The following is a 12,043-nucleotide window of genomic DNA, read 5'->3' as shown; positions in this document are numbered from 1 at the left end:
GTCCCTGCACCTGCCAACCTAGCACTTCAAAAGCACGTCAAACTGCAAGTAGATAAATAGGTACCGCTCTGGCGGGAAGGTAAACGGTGTTTCCGTGTGCTGCTCTGGTTCGCCAGAAGCGGCTTAGCTGGCCACATGACCCTGAAGCTTTACACCAGCTCACTAGGCCCAAACGAGATGAGCGCCACAACCCCAGAGTCGGTCACGGCTGGACCTAATGGTCAGGGATCCCTTTACCTTTAATATATGCAAGGTTGTATGAAACTCCTGTGGATTTGTATGTATTTTGCTAGTTAAGCAACAAAACTTGATATTGTATTCTGTGGACTTAAGGGACTTAAGTAGCTTTGAGGGTTTGCAATATGCCTTGTGCTAACCTTTTTGTAAAGCTGCATCCAGTGGCAGATAAAGGGAGTAGGAGAGTCTGCCCCATCCATGCTGCTAATCAGTTCCATTTCCACTATGGAAGAATATGCTTCATGTTGTGTGCAGAGTACTGTACTCACGAAGCTGGTGCGTGGTTTCCAACTCAGTCCTGTCCAATTGCAGCCATCCTCAGATGCAGTTTCTGTGCATTCTTCTTGTTGTTTGCTTGTTTGCTAGTTAACTGCACCAGGGCATTGTAGCTTTGTACAACAAAGCTTTGTCCTAAGGTTACTGTCAGCCTAGCAGTTCGAACCAATCCTCCCACAGCAGCATGGTGCGCTGGATCAACACATGACATGCACACAGTACAGTGGCATGGGAGTTGTGGTGCTTCAGCTCAGGGATGGGAAATCCATGGCCTCCCAGATGTTACTGTATTCCAGGTTCTGCCAGTGACCATTGGCAGTGCCTGGTTAGGGCTGATTGGAGTTGGCATGCGACAGCATCGAGAGGACCATGGGTTTCCCCAACCCTACTTTAGTTCTCAAGCAGCCAAATCCTATGGAAATCTCCATCAATTAGTGTTCTGACAGTTGATGACAGCAAGTCTATGCTATGACATTTTATCCGCCCCCCCCCGAATTGCCCTAATTGTGAAAAATAATGAAAAACCAGAATGAGTCACCTAACATGCAACTTAAGAGTGTTGAGAACTGTGGGGATGGGTGTGTACATTCTACTAAAACGCGGCTCTCTGGAGGGTAGATAGCTCTCCATGGTGCAACACAGGACAGATGACCGAAAACAACACACAAAAGAACCCCACAAAGTATGCAAGCAACGCCAGAAATAGAAATGAAGGCTGCGTTGTGTATTTGTTTCAACACCTGCTGAAAGATTTGTTTCTTGTGAGGAAGTTCAGGAAGGCTAAATTTTGGCAAGCTCTGATACAAAGGATTTGTTTTCCCCTCTGATGTTGGACTTGACCTAGAACAGGAAATAAGGAAACCCTTGCTTTGCACTTCTGCCCTTTTCAAAAATAGCTTAGCCCTATCCATTTCTTTAAATAGCAACTGTCTAGTCTCAGTACTTCAGCATTGGCCATATCAGTGTTTATAGCATAAAGATTTGTATTTCTACATCTCTGGTGGGATGGTGATAGCAGTGCATCCTACATTTGTCAAAATAGTGAGGTTTTGTGGAAGAAGAAAACAAGTATGAGGTTTCTCAGGTCAAAGGTGACCTACCTGACTTTAATAATAGTTTTTATCTAAATTAGAACCAATGGAACGTGTGCATGTGTTACATCTTGGGCACATTTAATGTACTTAGGGATATGTGGCAGTGGACAGTATACTAGACAAAGGTAGAAAAGAAAATTAGCTGCTTGGATTGACTTTTAGGATGTGATAAGACGTTTCCAACTTTTCTAATGTTGGGCATATTATCTACCCTAAGCCTGTCCAGATGTGATTGTATTCTTATGTTACTGTGTGATTGTCTCAGAGTCACCTAGTGTGCTTCACAGCTGAGTGAGGATTTGAACCCTGGTCTACCAGGTCTAGTCCAACGCTCCCAACTACTACACCACAGCATGAGCAGCAGCTGCTCTGGTGTGCTAAGACTTTACACGTAGCAACTTGAGAGTCTAGCAGAAAGATTAAGCTGGACTTATGGAATGCCACTTGTGGGCGATTTCCTTCCACGTTCAGAGTCATTTACAGATTGAGCATGTAACCCAAGCCATGCTGTTGTTGCACCTGGTTTGTGTGTGAATCTGCACCTGAAAGTAAGTAAAATGTCATTGTAAGTATTGAATGCTAGGTATTAATAACCTCAAATAACCATCAAAATAATAGGGAAATGGATTTGTACAAGTTTTATCTGCATTATTTGCATACATCACATTGGCCTGGTTCTTATGACTTGGTAGGCCAAACTGTGGCTTACCAAGACCAGGAAATGTGTGGACTGACTCTTGGAGTGATGTTGCAGCCATTTTATTCCTCCTCAGCCCTTTTGGCTCATCATGTCATCCAAACTGGGATTTGTGGTTAAACTCTCTCCTCACTAACCACAAGCTGTAGCCAAGGTCTAGGAAGGAGCAATTGCAAGGTCTTCTCCACTGTCTTGATAAACCATTGTTTGACATACTAGGCCTTTTGAATTCTATATGACTTGTAGCTTAGCCTACATCTAATGATGACATGCTTTGCTAATTTCTTCTCTTAAGGACTCAGGTACACATTTGTGTGTGATCGATGATTCTAACGAGCACATGCTGACTGTCTGGGATTGGCAGAAGAGATCAAAAGTAGCCGAGATTAAGGTAATTAGTAGAATTCATATATCCGGTATCCTGTACATATATGTACAAAATCATTACACAGATGCACATGCCGTGAACTGTAGTAAATGTTTGTTATCTGAGACCGCAGCTTCTTCAGTGTTTGATATTGAGAAATGTGAATGGAAAACTTAGAAGCCCATGTAGGTCAGATAATCTTAGAAAGCCTATTTTAGAGCAAAATATTTGCAAAAGTTCAGCATATATGCTGTTTGTTTTTATTTATTTGGTGCTTTTACAAAGCCGCACGTGGTTTCTGACACAGAAGTTATCTTTATGAAGGATCTTTCATTGTATGTGTCAAGAACCTAATGTCATTTTCTCAATCCCTCGCCCCATTTTTCACATCTGCAAACTGAAGAGAGGCTAGTGTGTAGGTGGAATTAAACCCTAGATCTCTTCTGCTTTCAGCCTCTTATTATTAGCATTGGGAAATTAATGTATTCCAGATAACAAGGATCCTTTGATCCTGTGATAAATTAACTGAAGGAAGTTCACGATGGAAGGTTTTCCATATTTCCCTTCCCTCTTCAGTGATTCTGAAAAAGCCTCTTTTCAAAGTAGGAAGCCCTCCTTAAAAATATGGGACAGAGTGCAGGGGCCTGGTGGCAAAGATGGAGTACATTCAAATCAGGCATGTGCAGGGGACAGTGGCTTGGAGAACCCCAGGTAGCAAGAATGAACTGCTATTAATAAATATACTCATTTGCATGCCCATTATGTGGTATTTGTTTGCATAACGGTGAATTGTCTCCACTTATCTGCGTAAGCAGGAATGTTAACCGTGGTAACTGCCTTTTGTTGTTTCAACAGACTACAAACGAAGTTGTTCTTGCAGTAGCATTCCATCCAACTGACAAAGACACAATAATAACATCCGGCAAATCCCATATTTTTTTCTGGACTTGGAGCGGCAATTCTTTGACAAGGAAGCAAGGGATTTTTGGGGTAAGCATTCTTCCTCTCTGGGCAAGCTTCCTTCCTTGGTAGTCAAGATCATCTGAATTTATCGGACTGATGATCCTTAGATAACTGTTGTGGAGAAGAAAGGACTGTTCTGCCTAATAGGTCCCATATCTAATATATTGAGTGACTACACAAAGACATGCATTTAACTACTTCCAATGTAAAATGCACGTAGCAAAGCCTCGAGAGAGTGATTTTGGCCAGGGGGTGCAGGGTCACTAAACCTTGTGAGCCATATTCCCACTCATAATCATGTCTCCACCTCATGCAATAACAGGGTGGAGCTCTCTAGGCCATCTTCTAGCCCAGCCATCAGCTTGACATAGGGAATCCAGAGAAAGAGTGTATCCCCCTCAGATAGCTGTCCTTCTTCCATTTACAGATAGATAGCCGTGTTGGTCTGCCATAGTCAAAACAAAAAAAATTCCTTCCAGTAGCACCTTAAAGACCAACTGAGTTAGTTCTTGGTATGAGCTTTCGTGTGCATGCACACTTCTTCAGATACACTGAAACAGAAGTCACCTTCTCACCCCTTGCTTTTTCCTGTAAGACCTATTGCGGTCGTTAAGAGTCGTCAACAGGCTCATCACAGCTATCTGCCAATCACCCATTCCCACCACCCTTCTGAGTAATACCTCTCCCCACCTTCTCACTATATAGAAGTGTCTGGTGACTTCTGTTTCAGTGTATCTGAAGAAGTGTGCATGCACACGAAAGCTCATACCAAGAACTGACTTAGTTGGTCTTTAAGGTGCTACTGGAAGGATTTTTTTTTGTTTCTTCTTCCATTTGAAGACCTGTAGGAAAGGAGAGCTCGCCTCCCTTCTAGGTAACGATTTCCATTGTTGAACCGCTCTTGCTGTCGAAAGGTTTTTCGTAATATTCAACTAAAGTCTTCCCTCCTGTGATATCAAGCCTGTTAGATAGAGTCCTGCCTTCTGAGGCAACGGAAATCAAGTCTTTGTCTTCTTCTCTGGGGCAGCCTTTTATTTATTTGAAGAGCACTATCATGCCCCTGCTCAGTGTTCCTTTCTCCAGGCGAAATATACCCAATTCCATCCATCTTGTTGGACTTTTTTCCCATACTCAGCTGTACATCTGTGTTGCCCTCTTCAAAAACCTTTTCTGGTTTCTCTAGCACCTGTATTCTCCTCATCCCTGTGGAGTTCTAAATGCATGTTCAGTCTCCAAGATACAGGTCTTGAACTCCACAGAGTGGGGTGGGGTGGAAGCAGCAGTGAAAGCAGAAAATGGGAGAGAGCAGCCTAAGCATCTTGTCCTGCTGCTGCTCTACTCAAGAGCCAGTGTGGTGTAGTGGTTAAGAGCGGTAGACTCATAATCTGGTGAACCGCGTTCGCGTCTCCGCTCCTCCACATGCAGCTGCTGGGTGACCTTGGGCCAGTCACACTTCTTTGAAGTCTCTCAGCCCCACTCACCTCACAGAGTGTTTGTTGTGGGGGAGGAAGGGAAAGGAGAATGTTAGCCGCTTTGAGACTCCTTAAAGGGAGTGAAAGGCGGAATATCAAATCCAAACTCTTCTTCTTCTTCAAGTGCTATGGCATAATGAATGGCAGCCATCCCTCACATTTTCCAAAGCAATGGTTGAGATGGAGAGAGTGCTACCATGTTTGAAGCAGCCCACAGAAATGTCTCGGGAACGGGATGTTTTGGATTGTGCCCGTTTTGCTTTTTGTACGTCTGCCTTGCACATTGTACTTTTTTTAAAAAAATGCATTTTGTTGTTCCTTCTTTTCTTTTTTTTAGAAATACGAAAAACCCAAATTTGTTCAGTGCTTAGCATTTTTAGGAAACGGAGATGTTCTCACTGGAGACTCAGGTGGGATAATGCTTATATGGAGCAAAACTGCTGTAGAAGCCACTCCTGGGAAAGGATCGAAAGGTATGGCAATTTGTTAAAATGGCTTATGTATATAGGGGCAGATAGGTTTAAAAATTCATAAAATGCAAGGAATTACAAAGGTAATTGAAGGAATTTTCAAGTGCATGCAGGTTTCATACATCTTCAGCCTGTTGTGTCAATTCATGAAAAAACACCAGGTGACTCTTAGTGAACTTCCCTCCAGCAAACCTTCTTCCCATTTTGACACACTGGAGCAGCAGCCATAATGATTTTAAAAAACCCATGCTTTCATATTACAGGCTAACCATATAATTTTCTCCCAGGCTGCTCTGAAATCAGCAAGCGCTTAACTTTCCCGTTCATGCTTCTCAGCAAGAATTTTTAAAGAAGGTTAAAACCCACAATTTTTACTAGTATACTTCAGAAGAGACTTGGATTCAGGACGGGCAAAATGAAGCTACTTCTTCATATGGCATGTGCTTATTGGAAGTCGCTGCTGTGTAGGCCTGTCAGTGATTATTTGCTACCTCCAGCAGTTTCAGGGACACCATGGCACTGAAAGCCAGTTGCTGGGGAGCAGAAAAGGCAGAGAACCATTGCCTTCCATCTCTTGTTTGCGGGCTTCCCAGAGGCATCCAGCTTTTCACTGTGAAAACTGGGAAGCTAGACTAGATGGATCCTTTGGCTTACCTAGCCTGGCCCATCTTAAATATCAGCATATTCTACACTTGGTCCCCTTTCCTTAGGGACTCAAGCAGGTACATGTGGCTGCCTGCGCCGTCATATGGGCTATGAGATTGTCAAGAATCGCTTCTGCAGTTGCTCAGTGCTTAGGATGAGGCACACTAAGAAATATGCATGAGCAGTGCAAAACCTCTTAACTGCGATGTGTAATGTATCACATTGGAGAAGATGTCTTAACATAATACAGTTTTATATAGCAGTATTTGGTCTTTAATACTGACACACACATGAAAGGAACACGTAAAAAAAATGCAATGTATCAGATACTGGCATTAGAGTTTGCTCTAATTTTAATTTTCTGCCTTTCAAGTTAAGCATGCTTTATAGGCCAGCGTTTTGTTTCAATTTAAAATTTTAAAGAAGAATTACTATTTGCAACCAGCCATATGCAGGTCTGGCATTGCTGAGCCCTAAGGTAGCTCTTAAATCCAAGGATAATTGTTGTTTTTGGCAGCTAATTAAAATGCTGGGGCTTAAATGGGCATGCCAGAAAAAACATACTGTCAGAACAGGACGTTTTTACTGCAAATATATATATATTCAGCAAATTTTCTTTCTGAACAAAATAATAAAATAAAAATTTAATTATAAAATGGATCATACATTTAATATCATAATAACCTGCCTAAAGCGAATGGCTCTTTGCTATAGTTGTCATAGCAAATATTCCATAATGAAAAGTTGAATGTATTAATTATTTGAATGGTTCCAGGATTTTGTTGAGTTGGGCTTTTTATGGCTGATGTGTGCTGTTGAATTTATCATGGCTTTAATGGAGTTTTAGGTCTGTGTGTGTGTCTCCGTGCTTACATCTAGAAATAAAGCAAACTGCTCCCTAGGGATGGCCTGCTAAGTAAAGTTGGCATCTTTTACTTTCACTTGGGTTTTATGGAGAGCTTTGAAGCTAGGCACACATTTGTTATATATACATTTTATCCTAGAACAGATGGTAGTTCACACCTAATGGCATCTGCCCTTTAAAAATTAATCTTGAAGATTAACAAAAAAAACCAACCTTTTGCAGTAGCAGCCAGATGAACTAATGTTATTTGGTAAGGTTTTCTAATTAAAATATCTGGGCACATTGTTACGTGCAAAGCCTTTACACCAGTAATCCAATTCACACCTGAGCTGCACTTAATGCAGATTTTATAGAGGGGTTTTTTACATTTGTTTCTGAATTCATCCTTCAGTGTTTATGTAGAAAATTAGCAAACCCTAGCATTCCCAACTTTTACTAAAGCCACCCTAGACATCCCCGGCCCCCACAACACACACACACACACACACACACACTCCTCTCGCAGATACATCCTCTTGTTTTTAAAAATTTGGGCAGATAGCTTCTAGTCATGAGAGCTCAGAAGCATCCCGACTCCCTCCAAGTACCTGGCGTTCAGAATCCTACTGCCTCCGAGCCTAGAGGTTCTATTTTATCTTTCAAAGTTAAAAAGACATCAATTCATTTTAAAAGAGCATATATGTAGCTTTATTCAAACCATGATTCACCAAGGCAGTTAGCCCCAGAATATGTTTTAGTTCCAGAAGTACTTTTCTTCTTTTGCTGCCCCAGAAGAAAGGACTAGATCTTAATGGACTTGAATTAACAGCAGAGCAATTTTTGGTTGAACAATAGAAGAAACTTATTACTGGAGGGCTTTGACAATAGGACCAGTTATCCAGAGACGTTGTGGGCTCTTATTCATTGCTGCTGTTCCAACAGAAGCTTGCCAACCATTGCTTGGGGGGAAAGGAAGGCTCTTAGCTTTGCAATTCCTACCTCAAGCAGGTGGTTGAAATAAAGGGCCTACAAGACATTCTCCAATTCTTTATGATTCCATGGCCCAGTTCAGATCATCACATTAGCAAGCCAATATAAGCCTATGCCTGCACGTGCAGCCATTTCCTTCCCCGCCCTTGTCGGCATACCACAGTTAAACTTACAAGCCTATAGTCTCTTGTTCCACCCAAACCAGGAGTGTGGTTTAAGATTCCAGCTTGTCCCCAATCTGGAAACCCTAGTTTCCCAGTTCAGGTGCAATGGGAAATCATAGCTAACTGATGGTTCCCTAAGTTACTGCTGAGAAAGGAAGATGGAAGGGGTTAGCGCAAGCGTGGAGTGTGCAGGCGGAAGCTTCTTAAACTGAGACACGGTCATCCAAACTGACTTCGTGCTTTTGTTATAATATTCAGAGACGACTTTGTTTATTACAGAATGGCAGTGGGAAGCCTCTGCCAGTCTAGGATCTAGGGCAAAAGATTCCACAGCATAGTTAGATTGCAAATTCAGGCAGAATTTATGAACCCATAAAATCTCTGTTAGGAAATTGACCACCAAGTTCCCAACAGGAGTGACCATGAAGCCATCGAAAGTTGCTTTGTAAGCACTTTTAAGTTCCAGTTTTGGCAGGCTAGAAAATCACGGTTTTGTTGAAACCATCTACATAGGAAAAAATACCCACCCCCAAAAAAGTGTCTGTCTTTAATGTCATATTTTCATTTTTCTGATTATTCTTCTGTGTAAGCTGGCAAAACCATTATAGCAACTTAGTGCTCTTTCTGTTGTGACCACAGGTGTGTACCAGATCAGTCGGCAAATCAAAGCTCACAATGGCAGCGTGTTCACCCTCTGCCAAATGAGGAACGGGATGCTGCTCACTGGAGGTGGGAAGGACAGAAAAATAATTCTGTGGGATCATGACTTGAACCCTGAAAGGGAAATAGAGGTAGGCATATTACTGTCACCAAAGAAATGGAAGCATGTAGCAGTTGTGGTACTGCTGTTACTCTTCTTGTTATTGCTGTGCTACTTGCAACTTCATTTACATTTCCCCCCCCCCATTGATTTCGTTATTAACATTTTTACCTTATCATTTCTCTGATGAGCTTAGGACAGTATACAAGATTCCCACCCCCTTCTGTTTTTATCTTCACAACAACCCTGCGAGATTGGCTAGGTCAACAGTCACCTAGTGAGCTTTATGAGTTGGTAGGGAACACAAGACCCTTGAGCCTATTCTGCCCACATGTGGCTATTTCGCTTCTCTCATATTCACACAACTTTGCCTGCTAACTTCAAGCCCACATTTGCTGTGGTGGACTCTCGCCAACACATGTCTGTACCACAATACGTTTCTTGGGGCTTAATCCAGTGGGAAGTGTTCCTTGGTAAGCCCCATTGAACCAGGGTTGTGTAAAGTGATGTCTGTGCAGCTCTGCTCCATCTTAGTGAACACCATGCAGAGAGATGTTGCTGATTAATTCTGCCCTTGGTTTTATGTGTGAAGCAAGTTCAGTGCCACTCCCAGTTTACAAATGGGGAAACATGACAGATGCATCACAGCTTGTCTTGAAATCCACAGGTGATCGGCAGCTTGAATCCAAAATTGCCAAGTCCCACTCCAGCACACCCCTCACCTGGCCTTGGCAACTCCCAGTAAAGAGCAAAATGACATTTTAATCTCTATTTGCGGTGATGAATTCACAGCCTCTGGGGCTGTTAATATACCTGTTGGGTAAAGGAAATGGCTTCAGAAGAGTCATTTTAAAAAGATAATTAATAAAATCAACAAGTTTGATGCCAACTGGATATAAATCAGCATTGAACTTAGTAAACAGCAACCTGAGTGATGTAGATTGTTATCTCTCCTAATCCTATTCCCTTTGTTAACGTGCCATGTTCTCTGTATACAGCTGTTATTTGATGCTGAAAAATCCTGCCAGCTCTTCTGGGAAATAATATAGTAGTTAGATAAACATCTTTGCATTTTTTTAGTTTGAGGTCCCCCATCCCCCGTCCCCCATTTTATTTCCTCTTATAGTGCTACTTGGCATTAGACAGGCAAGCAAATCGAACGTTTTAAAAAAGAAAGCAGCCAGCAGATGTTAAGATTCTTTATCACTCCCAACGCTTGTTCCTCACATGTTGAGAGATGTCTTTAACATACTTGCATGAGAAGCCTTCATTCTATTGAGACTACTTAAAACGGTGTGCAGCGAAGAATTCAGTATAGTAGGTTCTTCCTTGTTTGTATCCATTCTGAAGTCTTCTTCAATGCTTGTGTTTCTGAAATCAGATAGCAGTGCAACACAACTCCTTAATGGTGCATTCTAAGAATCATCCCCACCACTTATAGAATTTAGTGGGATTGCTCCTTTTAAGTGGCCTTTACAAACATAGTTGCCAGAAGAGGCTTGCCAGATGTGGTGGATCCACTATGCTAGCTTCCTGGCAGGTCAGTTTCATACCAGGAGGGGCAAGGAAGTGGAGAGGTCAGTGTGGTGTAAATGCACAGGCAGGAAGATCAAGTTGGCTCCACTGTTGCATTTGCACCACACCGACTTCCCCTTCCATCCCGCTCACCCCTCCTTTCGTTGCCAGGAAACCAGCACTGCAGCTACACTCAACCCAGCAAGCCACTTCTAAATGCTGCTGTCATCGGCACCAAGGAAACGTTTTATTGATGCTTCAATAATCCAGGCTACTCCTGTTGATGAGTAGGGACAGAGTCTGCCTTCATTTGAGCAGCTCTGTATGAGGCGAGCACAGTTTGCCCTTTAAGCAGACCCATTTTCTAAACTGGATCTCGCACTCCTGTCTCCGGGCACTCTACCTTCCCTGCCAATCCCTCCTCAAGTCCAGAAAAGCCTTGCTTTGGAAAAGTAGGAGGATAAGTTGGCAGCAGAGGGTCTAACCAGCAGGCATGTCCCTCAAATCTAACCACTAGCCTTTTAGGCAAATATTGATAGCTGTCCTTACTCCACTCCATTCAATGTGTTCTTTACAAGTATTGTGAATGTATGTCATGAGTGGAGCACTAGATTTAAAATAGTTTGGTGCCGATTTAGACCCATTTCCAAATTCCTCCTCAGCTCTGCATGTGCTTCAAGATGCTATTGCTTTTAGAAATTATAACTGTTACGCTCTGAAGACTAAAATATTTGAGCTTATGGGAAATCTGTTTTATTAGGTTCCTGATCAATATGGGACAATCAGAGCTGTAGCAGAAGGCAAAGCTGACCAATTTCTACTTGGCACTTCGCGGAATTTTATTTTGCGGGGAACATTTAATGACGGTTTTCAAGTGGAAGTACAGGTGAGTTCACTTCGTCCCCTTTCCCACCCCCCACCCCCGCTACTTCAACTGCGCCATTGAGATTTAATCGGTTTGGTACAGGTTATAGAGGGACGCGGGTGGCACTGTGGGTTAAACCACAGAGCCTAGGACTTGCCGATCAGAAGGTTGGCGGTTCAAATCCCCGTGATGGGGTGAGCTCCCGTTGCTCGGTCCCTGCTCCTGCCAACCTAGCAGTTCGAAAGCACGTCAAAGTGCAAGTAGATAAATAGGTACCACTCTGACAGGAAGGTAAACGGTGTTTCCGTGCGCTGCTCTGGTTCGCCAGAAGCGGCTTAGTCATGCTGGCCACATGACCCAGAAGCTGTACGCCGGCTGCCTCGGCCAATAAAGCGAGATGAGCACCGCAACCCCGGAGTCGGTCAGGACTGGACCTAATTGTCAGGGGTCCCTTTACCTTTACAGGTTATAGATAGCTGTCCAGTAATTCAGGTTTGCTTTGCTTACATTGTAGGGGCACACAGATGAGCTCTGGGGCCTGGCGACACATCCCTTTAAAGATCTCTTCTTAACGTGTGCTCAAGATGGGCAAGTTTGTATGTGGAACTCAGCGGACCACACACTTGAATGGACCAGGTTGGTGGAGGTATGCGAGCTTCTTTTTCTGAAGTTGTCAGCTGTAAT

General features: G+C 43.0%; 1 protein-coding gene across 3 annotated transcripts in view; it reads left to right on the top strand.

The window, feature by feature from the left end:
• Positions 1-12,043, top strand: part of EML4 (EMAP like 4) — a 91,674-nt gene that overhangs the window by 57,993 nt on the left and 21,638 nt on the right. For all 3 annotated transcript variants that reach the window (XM_081903802.1, XM_081903801.1, XM_081903800.1), the window contains 6 exons: positions 2,600-2,695; positions 3,527-3,661; positions 5,444-5,579; positions 8,859-9,010; positions 11,255-11,380; positions 11,874-12,005. In XM_081903802.1, the coding sequence (XP_081759928.1) occupies positions 2,600-2,695; positions 3,527-3,661; positions 5,444-5,579; positions 8,859-9,010; positions 11,255-11,380; positions 11,874-12,005 (777 nt within the window). The remainder of the gene's footprint in view (positions 1-2,599; positions 2,696-3,526; positions 3,662-5,443; positions 5,580-8,858; positions 9,011-11,254; positions 11,381-11,873; positions 12,006-12,043) is intronic.

This window comes from Podarcis melisellensis (genome assembly GCF_964234715.1).
Source record: "Podarcis melisellensis genome assembly, chromosome: 3".
Classification (NCBI taxonomy): domain Eukaryota; kingdom Metazoa; phylum Chordata; class Lepidosauria; order Squamata; family Lacertidae; genus Podarcis; species Podarcis melisellensis.
Note: the sequence above shows the minus strand (reverse complement) of the source record. Positions and strands in the feature narration are given on the sequence as shown.